The sequence below is a fragment of the Struthio camelus genome, chromosome 18 (assembly GCF_040807025.1).
Source record: "Struthio camelus isolate bStrCam1 chromosome 18, bStrCam1.hap1, whole genome shotgun sequence".
NCBI lineage: Eukaryota > Metazoa > Chordata > Aves > Struthioniformes > Struthionidae > Struthio > Struthio camelus.
Window position 1 is genome coordinate 12,319,473 of NC_090959.1, and position 18,047 is coordinate 12,337,519.

The 18,047-nt window shown below is 40.5% G+C and overlaps 2 protein-coding genes across 2 annotated transcripts in view; one reads left to right on the forward strand and one right to left on the reverse strand.

Moving 5' to 3' along the window:
- LOC104150028 (uncharacterized) overlaps positions 1-18,047 on the reverse strand; it is an 88,333-nt gene that overhangs the window by 51,440 nt on the left and 18,846 nt on the right. The gene's annotated exons all lie outside the window — the stretch shown is intronic.
- Positions 14,653-16,870, forward strand: MC3R (melanocortin 3 receptor). The gene has a single exon (XM_009684007.2). It carries the CDS (start codon positions 15,061-15,063, stop codon positions 16,036-16,038), a length of 978 nt encoding a protein of 325 aa, XP_009682302.1. The 5' UTR covers positions 14,653-15,060; the 3' UTR covers positions 16,039-16,870.

Here is an 18,047-nt window from a genome sequence, read left to right on the forward strand (position 1 = left end):
ACTGGATTGATCTGTCTGGCCGGGGCTCCTGCTTGCGCTGCGAGCTTTGGGCCAGGGCTGTGCAGAACCTGGCACGCCAGGGCCGGGCTGCACGTTTGCAGCGCAGCTCAGGGGCATGGCAGCAGCATAAACAGCGAGGGTGGGGAGTCACATGGCGTCACTCTGGACCGGATCCAAGAGCTAAACAAGGACTTGCAAGAACCGAAGGAAGGGCAAGGGGAAATTTTTTTTTTTAAATCTTCTGCCTCCATAGACACAGATGATGAACAAAAGTAAGCTGAAATCTGCGTTTACCTCAATGGTCTTTGAATTCCTTGAAATGTTCTTTGAATTCCTTGAAGAAATCTGGCCCAATGAAGAAGTCAAGAACTATGCAGAAACACACCCTTTACAATTCAAAATTATTAAATTAAATTATTAAATTATTTACTCTACTTTTTAAAAGAAGCAAAGAAATCCAGTATTTTGAAGCCAAGTAGATGATATTTTGCATTGAAATTGATATTCTCTCCTTCATTTCACATGATGGATCCACTATCTTTGCCAAAAAGTTCTGAAAGAAACTGGAAAACCAACCAGACATGCTAGAAGGAAACCCTGCTGCATTCTTTTTTTGGCCTTTACATTTTTCCCTAGTGAAAATCTAGCACAGAAATTGATGGTATTGCAAGTTTCAGATATTTTTATTTGACCTGATTTTGATCCTGGTTTTAAGCAAGAAAAATATTTATGCACAACAGGTTATGCTACACTGAACTTAAGGATCCCCTGTGCATTAAATGCAAAAAAGAAAAGTGGGGGGAGGGTTGGAGGCGAATGGGAGATTAATAATTTAAAATGTAAACTTCTGGCTGAGTGATTGAGTCCATGAAATTAAATCCAGGTCAAGAGTGACATCTAGTGACACAGATGCTCAGTACACAATCCCCCCACAAACTCTGCCAGGATTTGCAGAATTCCACCCCAAGGTATACTGCTTCGTTACGTCTATGCCTGTGTTAATTTCTTAAACTGTGAGTAGAAACAATACACTTAAATATGAAAAAAAATAGTTTATGTTCAACTATTCCTAGTTGCAACTAGACTAGGTGACATCGAAAATCCAGTTCTGAGGAGTATCAATGTTACCAACCTTTCAGGGTCAAGACAGAAAAGACTTTAGATCTGTGAAAGCCAGACTACATCAATTTCATTTTATTGTTATCATTTATTTCATAGCTGCAATTTTACAATAAAGCCCAAGAAAGAGACTACTTGAAACTGTTGTAAGGGGAAAAATCAGCTGAATTTACATGAAAAGCTCTGAAATCTCTCTGTCTGTGGGTTTTTTCATTGCAGAGTTCATTTGAGCTAAGACATGAGTCTTGCTCCGACTTTGAAACCTACCCACAGAAAATCCCAGATCTGAAACGTGCCCGCGCTTGGGCAACGCTGACTGGGGCAGAGGGCTGGGGTGGGAGCATCCTCTGCTGCGCTGGGGGCAAAGGGGGAGCTAGGGTGAGCCTCTCAGTGCGGCAGCGTGTCTGAACCCGAGCGAGAAACCCGGACACCTGCCTGCTGCCAGCCCGGCAAGCAGCTGCTGGAGCTGCCCATGGCAGATACCCAGGCTCCACAGTAATCTGCCAGTCACGCTGACTGGCACGGTAGCAAATTTAAACAGTTGCCATATATTTCACCAGAAATACTGTAAAAGAAATACATTCCCATGAAACATTGTTTTCTTATATTTTAACTTTTTCCTGGTAATTTGAGGTAACTTTGCAATGAATGCATTTGTATGCATTGACGTATGAACAGTGAGAAAATCTTGTAGTCATCCTGGCACGGAGGAAAAAAAAGCAAAAAAAGGCTAGCGACTAGAAGATGGGGATCATATCTATTCATTAGAACAAAGAAATAAGTATACGGTGCCTAATGGACAGGGGGTTCTTTTTTGGCTTCTTTTGTGAAAGCAAATATTCTTTTCTTACTCGACACTGTTTTTTGTATATGCCCGCATTGTGCAGAGAATAGTGGCAGTTTGATACGTAAGTAAAGCAAATCAGAGATTAGTGATGGAGCTATTGGCTATCCCTCTTTGAACTGGTAACGCACAGACTACTCAGCGCTGAAGTCTTGAACAACAAAATGTTTCTCAGTCTTCTGCCTTTGATGGTGGCTCCTTGTCACTGTCAAGAAAAGAAAGGAAACAACCCACATGTTTCTAAAGATAGTAGTCCTGCATGTACTCAAGGAATTTCCACGGAGCTCCCCACCGCGTGCAACAAACCTGAGCCACGGCGGCGTCAGAGCCGTGCTCTCTTGGTGCACCACCCCCAGCCCTTGCGGGGCAGTGAGGAGGGGACCTGCCGCCGCATGACTGGTGGTTCAGCTCTGGGGTGTGAGCGGGGCACAGTCCCCAAACCCGACGCCTCAGGAGAGGACAGAGTGAGAGCTGCCCCTATCCCAGCAACATCCTCCTCTTCCTCTCTCCTTCCCTCAGCCAGGGCCACGACAGGGAAAGGGAGGTGATGGACAGTCACTTGCCCGAAACGGGTGCTCTAACCCTACCAGGGATGTAGCCCGCGTATGGAGATCTCACATCCTGGGCAAGTGGACAAGGATGCCTTTGTAAAACTTCATCAACTTTACATAAAAACAAGCAGCGCTTGCCTTGAAAAGTTCCTCTCTCGAGCTTACCTGAAGCGTGACACCCTCCTGCCAGCACCACTCATACCCGCTTGCCTCACAGCCCGCACTGTTGTAACCACGAGAGCTTTGTGAAGACGCTACAACGATTCACATTTTAACTCATTTTAACTCATTTTTCAACGGCCGACACCACATTTCATGTAAACTGCCAGACCTTGGAGTGTGACTAGTCATCTGGCCTTGTTAATACTGACACTGCGTCCCGTGACAGAGCCAGATGCCTAACGCTGAGTTACTGCAGAAGAGGAGCATTAAAAACACACTTCATAACAAGCTAAAAAATAAAATAGCGACAGCCCTATATACTTAGATATCTGTGACACAAGATGGCACCAGACACTACCTTAATTTCAGGCTATCAAAAAAGTGGGCCAGCAAAGCAGTTTAAAACCCAAGAACCACGTATCTGTGGGTTTAAACTATGTGAGTTACGAAGCGTTCGGCTCTCCGGAGGTTGCCTCCGGGATATCCACTGGCTCATGGGAATGACTGGGGCACAGCAGGGGCGAGTGGTAAACGTTGAAGAGTTTGAAACAGCAAAAATTTAATTGTGGAATCTAAGAGACAGCTAGGACAATCCCAGACGCACGCTCTTAGAAACTTCGGAGGCCAAAAGCCAGATCACTCTTCTGAAAGCTATGAAACACTGGTGAAACACCCACTTCGGTTAATTAAGTGCAGAGAGGGTACCTGCTTTAGGGACCTTAGTCCTTTGACCAATCAAAAAGGGTACTTTGCTTTTAACAAAAGCAAACATTCAAAAAAGAACACACGAGGTTGCACCCACCTCCTTACTTTCCCACCATTTCTTTCTTGCCGCTGCACCAAGTATCCATCTACTTGGATAGCTCTAGGATAATCATCTACCCTGTTTAAAGTCTTAGTCAACAAGTAACAGAATAAGAGTAAAACTACAGGCTTCCAAGCACAATTACTATGCCTTGTTTATGTGATAGCTTGGCTGAAGCTATGCATGCGTTTGTCCATCTGTGCTATACACACCGTTACCTCTGTTGCAGTATTTAGACAGCAGGGATGCAATAACCAAGCTTTCAGTGAAATGCTTACCTTTCTTTATACATACAGAAGTGTAATTTTAAGCTCAAGCAAGGCAGGTAATCACGAAAACTTTGGTAAGCACAGCTGTAAACCCACCTTTTCTAAAGAGTGGACCATTGCACATGTCATTAAACTCAGTAAATACAAGTCATATCCCTAGATCCTGGCTTCTAAACACGATCAACAAAATTCATGTTTGAATGAGGAATTTCATCTAAATAAAACTTGCCTTTGGCAGCTTCTTTTTGGCACTTTCTCTGAAACAGTGTCCCCAGGAGAACAGACCTACAGATCAGAGCTGGGTAGCAGCAGCAACTGAAATGAGCTAAATCTAGATCCTGCCCTGTCAATTTTCCCTCCAGGAAATGTTCATCATTATCCCCTATTTTACAACGTAGGGAGCACTCAGCTGCACTCTCTTCTGTATTTTTAGCCATTGTTGTTATTTAGAAACCTTAGCCACCGATGTTTGCCAGTGGCAGGCTATCACAAAAGAGCTTTTTGAAATCCCAGCCTCAGTGTCACTGAGTTATTCATCATCAGGCTATTTGCTGGGAAATGGACAGGGCAAGGGGAAATTTGCAGAATTTGGTCATATTCAGTCACTGTTTCTCACTTAATATGGAAAATGAAGGAACAGTTCTCAAGAAAAATACCTGCCCAGCTTCACAGGATCATTGTACTATGGAGGAGAAAATGTGAAGCTCAGACTCTCAGCCTGAATGTGTGGGCTTCTCTGCTTTTCATGAACTGACACTTCGGTGAGAGGGAAAGAAGAACTGCAGCGTTCTGGATCCTGTGTTTAAGATACAGGAATGAGGCACCCTGGGTTTGAGTCTCACTCACATGATCTCATCACGTCTCCATTGTAAAATGGAGATAGCAGTAAAAGCGGTATTTTATTCCCCTTTCTGCTCTGACATGTGGTTAGCCAGTGAAGGAACAATAACCCACTAGTCATAGGTAGGCATATATAGTATGCATGTATATAGTATATCCTTCAGATAACTATAAATGAGGGACTTCCTGAAATCAAGCTTCATCAGTTTAGGGTTAAGTCATCTGCATCCTCTGAAAATATGGCCCAGAAGAGCGAGGTTGTAGAATATGTTTGGAAATTGTAAGCAGTCAACAAAAGTGACCTTGGTGAATTCAGTTGAAATCTAATTATTTCTAACATCAGATGTTACATAAGATGATTGAAGGATGCAACCTTCCCATGACGATGCTTTTTGTTGTCAGAACAACATTCAGTACAAACAAAAACTTAAATGTCAGCTTGCTTTTTCTATTAAGTATGAAAATGTGCTATTCAGAAATACCTAACCATACATTATTATCATGGACAAAGAAGGATGTGTAAATAACCTTGTGCACTTGAACTGAAGGAAATAACTTAGCAAGAAAAGGTATGAATTTCAACAGTTGTCACTTCTATTTTCAATAATAAAAGGATGTAGGAGTTCATGAACCAAATTTGCTTTCCAAATGTCTTTTGCTTTCCAAATCAAGATTTTTGTCCGTTGTTTCCGGCAGAAAATATTCCCTATTTGCATACTATAATTTAACATTAGTAGCAAGAACTGGCTTAGATCGCAATTTTCTGGCTTTTCAGAATCCAGAAAAAGGAACCACTCTAACCGCGAAGAGTGACTAAGTTCTATTTTAACATTAAATGGCATCATCTCCAAAGAAAACAGTATGATTGTGCATGCACAATTGGTTTAATAGAAGGATACAGGCCTTTGATATTCCCAGTTATGGTTAAATCATAAGAAGTGAAAAAGATTGCCTCATGCCATCCTAAAAATTATTTCCAAAGAGCAATGCAGACAAAAACGTTGAAGCTGAACTAGTCAAAACATATAGTTTCCTTTTACAACCACAGGATAGTATTTAGATCCTACCTGCCAAACACAAACAGTGTGGAAGCAGAAATCCTTGGACCGAATTAGCAAGCGAAAAAGTAGACCTACTTGGTATTTAAAATAAAGGGATAGGTTCTGGTGCCTCTTATCACAGTCTCCGTGAGAGAAGCAATCTTATCCCGGGCACTCTTCCCGAGCTAGAAAGAGGAAAGCAGCCATCTCATGGCCCTTCTGACTGATTTCAGGGAAGTCCCATACTCTGGAACGTGCACTCACAACCAGATAAACACTTGCAGAACTTTTTTCTCCGCTTCATTCTTTTTTCCCCTTTTTTTTTTTTTTAAACAGGATGGCCTAGTTAGTCAAGGGTGGGGTTTTTTGCAACAGTCCTGTGAGGCCCCACACACAAAGAGCCAGATAAAAGCAACATCTTAAATGGCCTGAAACTGGTACTTTTCCAGGTCTAGGAGTGACTGATGACAGCCACAACACGCAAACCATCTCCAGCATGCAAGGACTGTCTGCATCAGAAAAGAAAAAAGCTTTGATTTTCTGGAGGTTTTTTCTGTCCTTCTTGCAAGGAAGTAACATTGAACTCCACAAACAGCAGCAAACTGAGGCACTGTAAACATCAGTACAAAAATCTTCCCCAGTATCTATCCACTCACAGCATCTGACATCTACGTAAAATAGTTTTTAAAGTCTGCTTTTCTCCAGAGTCACTTATACACGCCTATAGTGCCAGGGAATTCGGTCAACAGCAGCATTAGGTTACTAAGCTTTAGAATGCCAAAGGCTCCTACCGCTCAGCACCGGCACCACAGGGCAGTGAGGCTGATGAAGTCAAGGACTGCAATATTTTCCAGAAAGAGGAGGAAGATAGTCCAGGGATTCTTGGCACTGATGAAGCCGAATAGCAAAATGCAGCTGGCTCAATCATATCTGCTTGTCTCTCACTCTGTGTAAATGAGAGGACAAAACTGATACTCAGTATTATTAGTCTAAAGTACTTACAATCCATTGAATATGACAAAGCACCTGCAGGTGCTGGTAAGTGTTTTGCAATCAGGTCTGCTTTGTCTCCTTTTACATTTAGATGAGAAGAAAAATTGTGTGTAACGTCCAAAAGTTGAGTCTGTTTAAATTAACCTGTTAACTGGCTGAAATTACAGAAATACTCATATGGGAACCACCTCATCACAACCACTATTAGATGTTCCTTTTCCTCACTAATCACAAAGGTTGGCAGATCATCTGTTCACTTGCAGTACTAGTACTTTTTCATCCAGCCAAGGCTGAAAGGAAAGTCAGTGGGTCAAATCCTACAAGACACAAACTGCTAAGGCTCTATACCAGTGGAGATTCAATTTATTTTATCAGGTGAGGATCTGGTCTTGAGATTTCAAAACCTCTTCCAGTAATCTGGTACAAACATATGCAACTGCCACTGACTTAAACAGAAATCAGATTCCTTCTTGCTCAGATCATAATGGACCTCAGACTATAAAATAATTTTATTACCTATAGACATGTTTATGAAGTATGTGAGCTGCATCTTCTTGGAAGAGCACAACTGAAATCTTTCCAATATTGCTTTTGATATCTAATATTGCAAGTGATTCTGCAGTCTGTGACTCTGATAGTGCTAGGGGCCATCAGCATATTAAAAATGCTTTTGCTAAGCTTTCACTCTAAGTGGTTCATGAAAAAATACAGCATTTTAGTAGAAAAGGCATAATCATCTGAGCGCATACAGTGACGGATACTTGCAAAGCTCCTACTTCTGGTTCTGTTGGAGTTTGACCAATAATCTCAAAGCAAAAGACTCCACCTCCCAGTCAGATTCTCACTATTATGTAGTAACTAGTGATATCTTCATGACTTCAGCAAAAAACTCTACTCTTTTTCTTGAACTAGGTCGATACTCAAGAGACTTATGATCTACAAGTCCTTTGATAAATACGATCTGAAGTTTAATTTACTGCATTTGTCAAGTATTTTATTATCAAGCACTAAACCTCTACTGAGACAGCTCTTCAGTATAAAATAATTCTGTATGTCAATAGAGAGTTGAGTAACCATCATGAAGCACCCAGCTGATGAATTCAAGCACATGTTTACAGATATTTCCAAAGCAAAGCCTGCGAAGTAATGGACAGTCTAGAAATGTGTATCGGTGTAACCTATTTGCTTTTGTTTTGCTAAGGGAAAGTATTTTATTTTTAATCCTTTACTAAAAGAATATAACTGAGGAGAGATTCTCAAGGGTGTTTTGCTCCTTATTATTATTTTGGCTACTTGGAATGGCAAGAGAGTGGTTATTACTTGTTGCATAGGAGTAATTGCCTCTCTGCTATCCTCTAACCTCCCTTAAAATCTCCAATTCAGTCTGGGACAAATTATCTTTGAAACAACAGTGAAAATAAAGTAAAATCATAGGCATTTATCAGCCCTTAACGAAAGGGCTTGAGTCTCCTGGCAAATGTTAAACAAAGGTTTTTCACTCAACAACCTTACAGGGGAAATGTATTTAGAAAACTCACTCAGCAGTGAATGTTACCTTTTTCTTTACCTTTCTCTGAGAATTAAATCATTTAATTAGTGAAGAAATAACTGATTAATAACAGTAGTAACTTCAAAAAAAAAAAAAACCTTACAAATATTAACTGCTTTATAAAATAGGACTGAGGTTTTTACCAAAGAAAACAGTTCATTCCCATTGGTAGTTAAAACAGCTAAACATTTTTCACTGACTTCACTGCAGCCAATACTTTATTAGTTGTGCTGATGTCCTCTTTATTAACAGCTTCACTTTTCTAGAAAAATGAGGTGTTTTAGGGTAAAATGGTGAGAAAAGAGATGTGAATGAAAGCCTATTCGCTGAGGAACATCCTGACACGTGTAATTTCCACCTTTCACCCATTTCATCTTGTGGCCTTGGGGTGGGTTGCCCTCACATTCTAGAATGGCTACTCCTTAAAAGGACTATGTACTTGAAATGAAGGATATATAACATTTATTATTAACATTAAAGATTCATGGACTAGACAATAGTTTTAGGTTTGGAAGCCTCAGATACTAAAGGAAGGCCCTGGCATTGATAGATAAGCAAAGATGATGGCCAGTATGTATTAGAGGACACCGTTAAAGAATCAGTCTACTGTTTCACAGACTTCCGTACTGCCCTGAAAGTACAGGGCAAGCCTCTGACGTATCAAAGCTTACACTGGCAATATGTGAAAACATGAACCTAAATACAAAATGTCTAATAGTTTCAGGTAAAGAAAGGAACTGAAATTAGGAATCTCATATCCTGGGCAAAAGTTCAAATCAGTAGCTTAGAATATTAAATGGCAAAGATGCATTTTCCTCTGAACCTGTTTTAAAAGAAAGAAATGGCCACTACTAAAGACTGTAGAATCTGGTCCCAGAAGTGTAATGCAGTGAGTAGAGAGTACCTGCAGGTGTCTGTCTAGCCAGCTTAGAGCTCCTGGTCAAACATGAGAAATGCACAAGCCCAAAAGCAGAATTTTTAAGCTTCTAGAGGACTTTACGGTTAAAATGCTGTTGCAGATTGAGTTCAGAGGCCTCTGTGATTAGGCAAAGACTTTCATAATGAAACTCAGTATTCATTTTTGCAATCTAACTTTCAGGCTGCTAAAACTATTCATTTTTTATGGATTTTTAAATTATTATTTATAGAATTACAGAAGGGTATTTCTCTCATTTAAGGCTATATTAGTTAGGTAGTCCTTGCTTAAAGAGTGAAACTGTAGCAGTGTACCTAAGTGCTGGTATTTTTATACAGAACTGATACAAGTTCTGAACTCTAGATTCATTTTTAAAGATTTCTATTTCCAGCTAACTATAAACTTCAAGTTCTTCCAGAAGGCTGAAAACAACTGCTGTATTCAGAATCAGGGTATAGGAGGTTAAGCCCTAACAGTAAAATACAAAGGAAAACAAACATAAAAATCACTCCTTGCCGCTATACAATTCTCTCTGCGAGAACATTTAACACGAGAAATATATTAACAAAAAAATCAGAAAGGGAGGAGAGTAATTTGGGGGGCCAAAACTGCAGTGATTTCCGACCACCCACTAATCATAACTAATATCATTGTCTAATCTGAATCAAAGTCAGGCAGTGTGGTGAAACACACGGAAGCTTCTATGGAACCCTTATGGCACTTTTTAAAATGGGAACGTATACAGATCCTGTGCAGGGGAGGAAGGTGATTCATTTCCATCTACAAGGACAATATATCTCTGGGTTTGGGGGCTGAGAGTTGAAAGAAGAAAATATGAGAAGGAGGTGATATAGTTATCATTGATACTGATACAGCAACGAACTGAACTTAATGATGCAAGATGTGCTTTTCCTTCCTTTTTCCCTACCTATTCCCCTCTGACCTATGGCCCCAGTTAAAGATAACTTAAAGATGGCATCAAAAAAACTGAACAGAGAGTATGCAACAGATAGTTGCATAGCAACTAAAAGGACAGAAACCAAGGACTTTCTCATTCAGTACACCAGGAGATTAAAAAATAACGTTGATAATCTCAACAGCGGGTTTGCTGTTTGAGTCCAGGGAAGAAATCAGAACACGGCAGAAAGATGATGCTGCTCCCTTGGCGTCAGATAAATGTACTCTCACTCTGAAAACTCTTGGAGACTAGACTAGGAAATGCAGCGTTACTCATGGACTGCAGAGCCCAAGACAAGAGATGAGAAGAGTATTTTATTCACTTATTTAAAATAGGAGATGATACTTTCTGTACATTAACAGAGTTGCAATGAAATGTTCAGATGTGCTCCATGAGCTTCCGGGCTAACCAGAAACCAGCAAAACCAAAGAACAAGTTAAAAGAACCCAAAAACTTAACTGGTCCCACTCAATTTGTTTTACTTCCACTACAGGCTTCATAAGGTAGATGTCCTCCAAACAGCCGTCATCAAGACGTGCTAGGGAACAGTGTAAAGGCTTCCTTCACTGGGAATAGCTACCCACAAAGCAAAATTTGGGGAGTACATATAGGTGTCTCATAGCCCTAACTTTCCAATCTTCTCTTCATCAGATTTTGGTGGTGGAAGGAACAGGAGCAGATATTATTTCATTTTTTATGTCCCGAGTTACAACAGTTGCCACAGATCGCTCCTCTACACAAGACAGATGGACTTCGCCATCTAGAGAGTTGAATATATGAATGTCTACCATCATTTTAGCACATTTTAATAAGCTGCCACTCCTGAAAAGTAATGCAGTAATTGTCAGGATGCAAATCCACTGCAGCACTATGGTGGATGCTAGAGCAACTTTTCTATTTTGCACTGCAAACTAACAGCTGAGGAGCAACAATTTATTACAGCATATTATTGTACAATATATGCCAAAATTCAAGATCATGTAGGTTTTCCAATACCGAGCAGAGCAACCTCTCATACCTTTAGAAAGTAAGGCCTAAGGTGCCACTGTTGTTTATGCAAACACAGTTTCTTCCCATTTTTGCACAGACCTTAGAGTCAGCTTAAGCTTCTAATCAGATACATGGAGCTCTAGCTCGCTATTTTTAGCATTTCATGGCAAAGCTAATAATGCCATTAATCCACTTTGGAATATAGCATTCAATTTCCACTTCAAATTGCAACTCAGTGCAAATGGTCGCTTGATTTCAGCTGTCAGATACATCTGGAAGTTCATGACGCAACACATTTAATGACTTCTTATTCTCAGATTCAGCCCAAAGGTGGGGAAATCTGTAACAGGCTTTTGAAATAATGACTAGATAAATCAGATTTAGTCAATCTGGATGTTTCCTGTAAATACTATATCTTATATTAAAAGTCCAGTGCCTCATTCTAACTGGCATAAGTGGATTTAAATAAGCACCCTTTGCCATTCTGTTTCTCCAAGAAGGTTTTTGATGTTAGACAAACACGCCCAAGTCTTTTACAATTTTTATGTTCTACCTACTGCCTGTAAGTAAATTCCTTTTAATCATAGGTTACAAAAAAGGTATGTATTTCTAGAAGAAAGAAGCTGCTATCTTTCTTATCAAAAAATGCCTGCAAAGAAATTGCTAGTTTTCCCTTGAAGATTCAACTGTAAGCTCTGTGTGTTCTTTTTTTCCCTTCAGTCATTTCTCCAGCTAACAGCTATTTATGGATCAACACATTATATCCAAAATAATAAATTATATAACATGATTTACTCATGCGTTATACTGATTATTACTCAATTCTGCCTTCGCCTTTGAACTGAAGAGATTTTTTTTTTCGTAATACACTAAAGACAGCAGTACAGTACATTTTGTGACCAATCAAATGAGGAAGACAGGATTGTGATTTAAATGGCAAATGTACTCCTCTGCATCATTTCAGATCTGTGTGCCTAAAAGCTAAGTGTCCTACACCAGGAGGTGATTCAGAGCCAAGCCCAGGAAGGTCTACCTCACTTTTGGAAACTACACAGCCAGCACTCTCCTCCAAGAATGAGACCTCTACCTTTGATTCTGTCCCACCCTGAGAGGATACAACCTCCATCTGCCACTTCACAAGAGAGTACCTGAGGAGAGAGATACGTCCCATCCATTCTTTCAAAGCTAGGCTCAGGACAGGTGTAACCAGAACACAGTATTCCTCACATTTGCCTAGTGGTGCCTGTGCCAATTAACGGCAGTCGCAGCATCTTTAAATCACTACCTTTGGTACGCTCCATCTGCTCGAGAGCACTGGCAGACAAACAACTGGGGTTCGCTGCATGAAGTAAAACACTAACTGCTCTAGGCATAAATCCATAAAATGCTACACTTGAAAGGGGGTACTACCTTTTCCTTGCCATGAGATTAGAGGGATGGGAGAGAGAGTTTATTGTTTTAAGCTATCTGCTTTGAAAGACATCCATGAGAATTTAGGGAGAGACTTTGAAAAAACAATTAAGTTCTGCAAGATGTTAACTGGACAGCTTGTTAGGCAAGTCCCCAGCTTATTTTGCAGATTAAAATTCCTGCACTTGGATATTGTCCTTGTAAAGTTATCCTCTGGAGCTGAACTTGAGGTTTTTTACCCCTTAAATTGTGATGTATGGTAATAATTCTGTGGGCTAAAATGAAACTGGCCATCTAACTGAAAAAAGATGTGTGGCTTTCTGGACTAACAATCCTGTAATAGCAACTCCATATATTAGTATATGCGACATTGTATTTCTTTGATTCTAAAATCTGTCTAGGGAAACACCAGTCAAAAAGTATACGGACATCAGTGAGTACTTTCAAAAAATCAGACTAAGAAAATTCACTACAAGAATATCGTGTGAGTGAATGATGTGCAGGTAAAATCTATCTTAGGCTTACCTGTCAATATTTGATAACTGAAAATTTCTCTGGTCCTACATAAGCTTAAAATCAGTACAGTTCCAGGTAAGATCAGTAGTTGTAGTAGGTCCTTATGAGAAAAAGCAGCTACTAGGGGGAAAGAATGGATTATTTTTAAAGAGCAAATAAAGGTAAGAGCACACGGAAGTTTGTTTCATTTCTCTGGTAAGAGATACCTAGCTGGATAGTTCTTTAAGTAGAGGTGCTGAAGGGTGCTTGGACCTGCTGAAATATTGGTGATAGACTCAGTAACCCAATAACTGGCTGGGTCAGAATGACACATCCCACAGAGCTGTGCTCGCAGGAACTGCCCTTGATGGCTACTAGAAGAGTGTTAAATGGACCTGATATCAGAGCAGTCACATGCACCCGGTACTTACTCTTAGGAGAGTCTTTTGAATGTTCAGAGATTTTAGGAAGGATGAGAAAGTTCCAGCGCAGCTAGGTCAGAAGGAAAGAATACTTCAGACTACTGGGCATGCTGTCAAGGAAATCAAAGTAATGTCAAACTTACATGCTCAAGAATTGAATAATATTTTCAAAAGAAACAAAACAAAACAAAACAAACAAAATTAACCGGGGAATATGAACTTGAGGAACCCTACTCTTGAAATTATTGTTGCCAAAGAGAGTTCAGAAGGTGAATTCAGCTACAAACTAACTTCCAGGTAACTGTTTCCCTAACCAGCTCTGGCTCTGGCTCTGGCCCTCCTAGAATGACCCTTCCCTGTCGGTATAACATAGCACACTTCCACCATCAGGAAAAGGAAAGATTAACTTGCAAGGACTGGTTGAGCCTTCAGGCTGACTGACTGGCGAAAGCCTTGAGCAGGGCTGCAGAGTCACAGCGTGGAGAGAGAGCACGATATGGGAACTCATGCCTCCTCCACACTGCATGGAATTTGGGAATCAAAATCAACCAACCAACCAACCTAAACCCAAACCCATTGTGGGTAATGAATTAAATCTCTCAGAGCCTACATCTGATTAAATCAACACCGTCTAGTTAATGACACCTTGTAGAGCATCTCACCAACTGTCATGGCTGTATTTGTTTTTTACCCGGTCCCATTTGCACTATAGCTCACCCTCAGGTTGTTGCCTTTACCGATAAGGTCCAAAGTCCAACAACACCTTCACATCCTCAGGGAAGGTATTAGTCTGGGCTCAGCTCAGGACTCAGCCAGTTCTTCTGAGCTGGACAAGAGGAGCAAGAGGAGCTTTGCTCCTGGGCAGAAGATGAAGTACAGATCAGGATGGCAAGCACACGTCGGCTGCCATCTGACAGCCCCTTTACCAAGCAGGAATACACTTAACATCCACCGTTTTTGGCTGCTTTTACCTGCTTGCTCCCGTGGACAGGGACATCTGAGCTGGCCGTCTAGGTCAGGTATAAAGTTTTGCTGGATGAAAACTCCACTTTGTTGTACGACGAATTGTAAAGGAAATCGATCGTATTTGTCATCTGTAGAGGGCGCCAGACAGTTTTAGATCTGCTCGGGGACGCAGCGGTGGGGATGCTGTACCTGGTGTTTGTAGCTGTCAGTCAAAAAGGTGCTCGCTCTCTAATGGCCACTGCACTGCGCGAAGGATTAAGTAGGAGTTGTTTTTCTTTCATGAATGTATAAATCCCTTGATTCTTTTTTCTCTCCTTGCCATTGAAATAGCAAGAGAGACTTCACTGAGCTGCAACATACTTGCAACAAACCTGCACTGGCCCCAGCTCACAATAACAGATGAGAAAACTACCTGCTTTTAATCAACAGGAGAACCAGAACCAGTAATGTGCTCCTGGTGTTTTTTCCCTTCAGAAAAAACTGTCTGAGCCTACAAAATTTGCAGTTCACCTTGTTCTAAGGGAGAAGAGCAGCCTATGACTGACACAAAATGCACTGTAAATGAAGATTTCATATGTTTCTACCTGTAAAAGCAACTAAAGCAAAATCCTGCTTGATTTCATTCCCTGTGCACAGTGACAACTCGGAGGACTTTTTTCCTTTTTGTTTTTTTTTTATCCTGTGCTCTGCCAGGTCCATAATTGCTTGTGAGTTTGAGTCCCCTGCTGACAATGAATACCACTTACTTTACACTCTTATTTCAGCCTGGCTTGCTTAATGTCACTGAAGACTTCAATGACTCGATTCTCAACAACAGAAGCAGTGATGGATTTTGTGAACAGGTCTTCATAAAAGCCGAGGTCTTCTTGACTTTAGGGATCATCAGCCTGCTGGAAAATATCCTTGTCATTCTTGCAGTGCTGAAGAATGGAAACTTGCACTCTCCCATGTACTTCTTCCTTTGTAGCTTGGCTGTGGCAGATATGTTAGTGAGCACATCAAACGCTTTGGAGACTATTATGATTGCAATTCTGAGCAACGGCTATTTGATCATTGATGACCACTTTATTCAGCATATGGACAATGTTTTTGACTCAATGATTTGTATTTCTTTGGTAGCTTCAATTTGCAACCTCTTGGTTATAGCCATTGACAGGTACATAACTATTTTCTATGCTCTCCGTTACCACAGTATCATGACTGTGAAGAAAGCTTTAACCCTGATTGTTGTCATTTGGATTGCTTGTATCATCTGCGGCATCATATTCATTGCCTACTCAGAAAGCAAAACTGTCATTGTCTGTCTCATCACCATGTTCTTTACCATGCTCTTTCTCATGGCCTCCTTGTATGTTCACATGTTCTTGTTTGCACGTCTGCATGTTAAGCGGATTGCAGCCCTCCCTGTGGATGGGGTGCCCTATCAGCGTACCTGCATGAAGGGAGCTGTGACAATCACTATATTACTTGGTGTCTTCATTGTTTGCTGGGCACCTTTCTTCCTTCACCTCATTCTCATCATTTCATGCCCAATGAACCCCTACTGTGTCTGCTACACTTCACACTTTAATACTTATCTGGTCTTGATAATGTGCAACTCCGTAATTGATCCACTCATTTATGCTTTCCGGAGTCTGGAGATGAGAAAGACTTTCAAAGAAATAGTGTGCTGCTGTTATGGCATGAGCGTGGGACAGTGCATGTTGTAAACAGCTGGCTTTTGTGTTGAAAACAGGAAGAGGATGCATACAATGAGAGTATGAATATATATATTCATGTATCCATATACATAGCAACTCCACTTTAAAAGCAGTGCTTGAAGGAAGGGCACAGGAAAGAAAAAATAATCCTTTACTTGATGCCTTGATTTATATTTTTCAAAATGAAAACTAAATTCAACTGAATGATTTGAAGTTATTTAAATAGTTATTTAAATGGTTGTAACAGAAGCAAAACCAGTGTGGCTTGCAAAATAGCTCAAGAAACTAATTTATTGGAAAAATGAATCCTGAAAGTGAATGCCAACTTACAGAGACTTGAATAATACTCTCTCTACCCTTCATCTGTGCCTGCTGCTTTATCTCTGCGCCGTCATCAGCAAAGTCGCTGTTTTCCAGAAGTTTCCATTTGTGATATCTCTGGAAAGCTATTCACTTGTCAGGCAAATCAAAACACTGACAGGTAACAGCACTGCTCTGCAGTCATTCCCATGCCTCCACCTCGTCGTAAAAGAAAAGACTGACATTTATGCTGCTTGCTATAAACAAACTTGTGAAAGGCTTTAAATGGTGAAAGTAAACACTCCCCCGACACGGAAATACTCTTTCAGTAGAAGTCAGCTAAGTGAAAAGGAGCAGTTACTGTATAAGTGACGGGTAGCTTAAGCAGCTGGCCCATAGAAGTGAGTCATCTGAAAAAGACTTTTGCATTCCTTGTGATAAATGAGCATTCCAGCCTCAGAAGGTATGTTTTAATTGTAATTATGTTTTAATTGTAATGCACTGATCAATGTAGTGTTTGGTATGTTAATAAACTCATAAATCACAGAAGTCACTTTTTGATAACTAGTTACTGATGAGACTCATTGCTAGAAAATTTTGAAGACTACATGGAGCTGAAGCTAGGAAATAGCTAAATAGGAGCTAAATCAATATTTATCAAATATCAAATAATATTTTCCTAGCTGAAGCTAGGAAATAGCTAAAATGCAAAATAGTTTGAATTTAGCTTTGTGTTAAGCTGCACAGAATCTTTAGAGAGCTATCCGGCTAAGTTAGAGATCTGCAAGAAATAAGATATATATGATAGATATGACTTCCATGCATTAACAAATATATATCATAGGTCAATTTCTTTATATTTAAACAGCTTTACACTGAATTCAGTGGGTGGACACTCCTATACTGGAAAAAAGAAAGCAACATGCTGTTTGCAAATCATTTTCAAACTGTACATGCAAGTTGGTAGCATGTAAAGCACCACTTCAGCTACAATAATTTAGTCTTCATCCCTGTTTTTTATAGGAATAAACCACATAAGCGGCCTTCAAGTAACATATTATACTGAGCAAAGGCTGACTTGATTTGTATATAGTACAATTGTACATACAGCATACACAGACTGTGCCAGACTAGGAAAACTGAAAGTCGCTCTGAAGGCTACTTAGCACCTTTTTGCTATCTCACTTTTAAAGTAAGAAAGTAAGGGCAGCAACCTGAAGCATTCAAAAAAAAAAAAAAACACAAATGTTGTCTATTGTTTTCAAACATCTAAAAGAACTCCTGTTTGACTTAAGCATTTTTTTCATTTGAGTGGAGTTACTAGTTATTTCTGGGGCACCCCTCTGTCAGGTGTGGGACAGTCACCTGGAGCAGAGCCAGTCTAGCCTGCCTCCAATTCTGCTTCCTGGTACAACTCCGTGTTGATGCTGTTTTACTGCTTCCAGCTGCAGAACCCAGCTCTGGTTGACCAGAGGAAGAGATGCCCCATACTGTGTGAATGCTGGCCGAGGATATTTATGTGGTTGTGTTATATTTTCAGCATCCTATGGCCTATGTAGGGAGTGAGCTAACTTCACAATCCTACAGAGTGTATAATTTTCATGCTGCCAAGAACCACGTTCCCCCTGTCCACTAGCACTCTGCCCAAATAGCTCAGTCAGCCAAAACTAGCCTTATGCTCCCTATTTTTCTCCCTCTGATCACACCCTAATCTCCCT

Bases quoted from the DNA above. Each gene is read 5' to 3' on its own strand.
- MC3R (XM_009684007.2), top strand. From the start codon at position 15,061: ATGAATACCACTTACTTTACACTCTTATTTCAGCCTGGCTTGCTTAAT.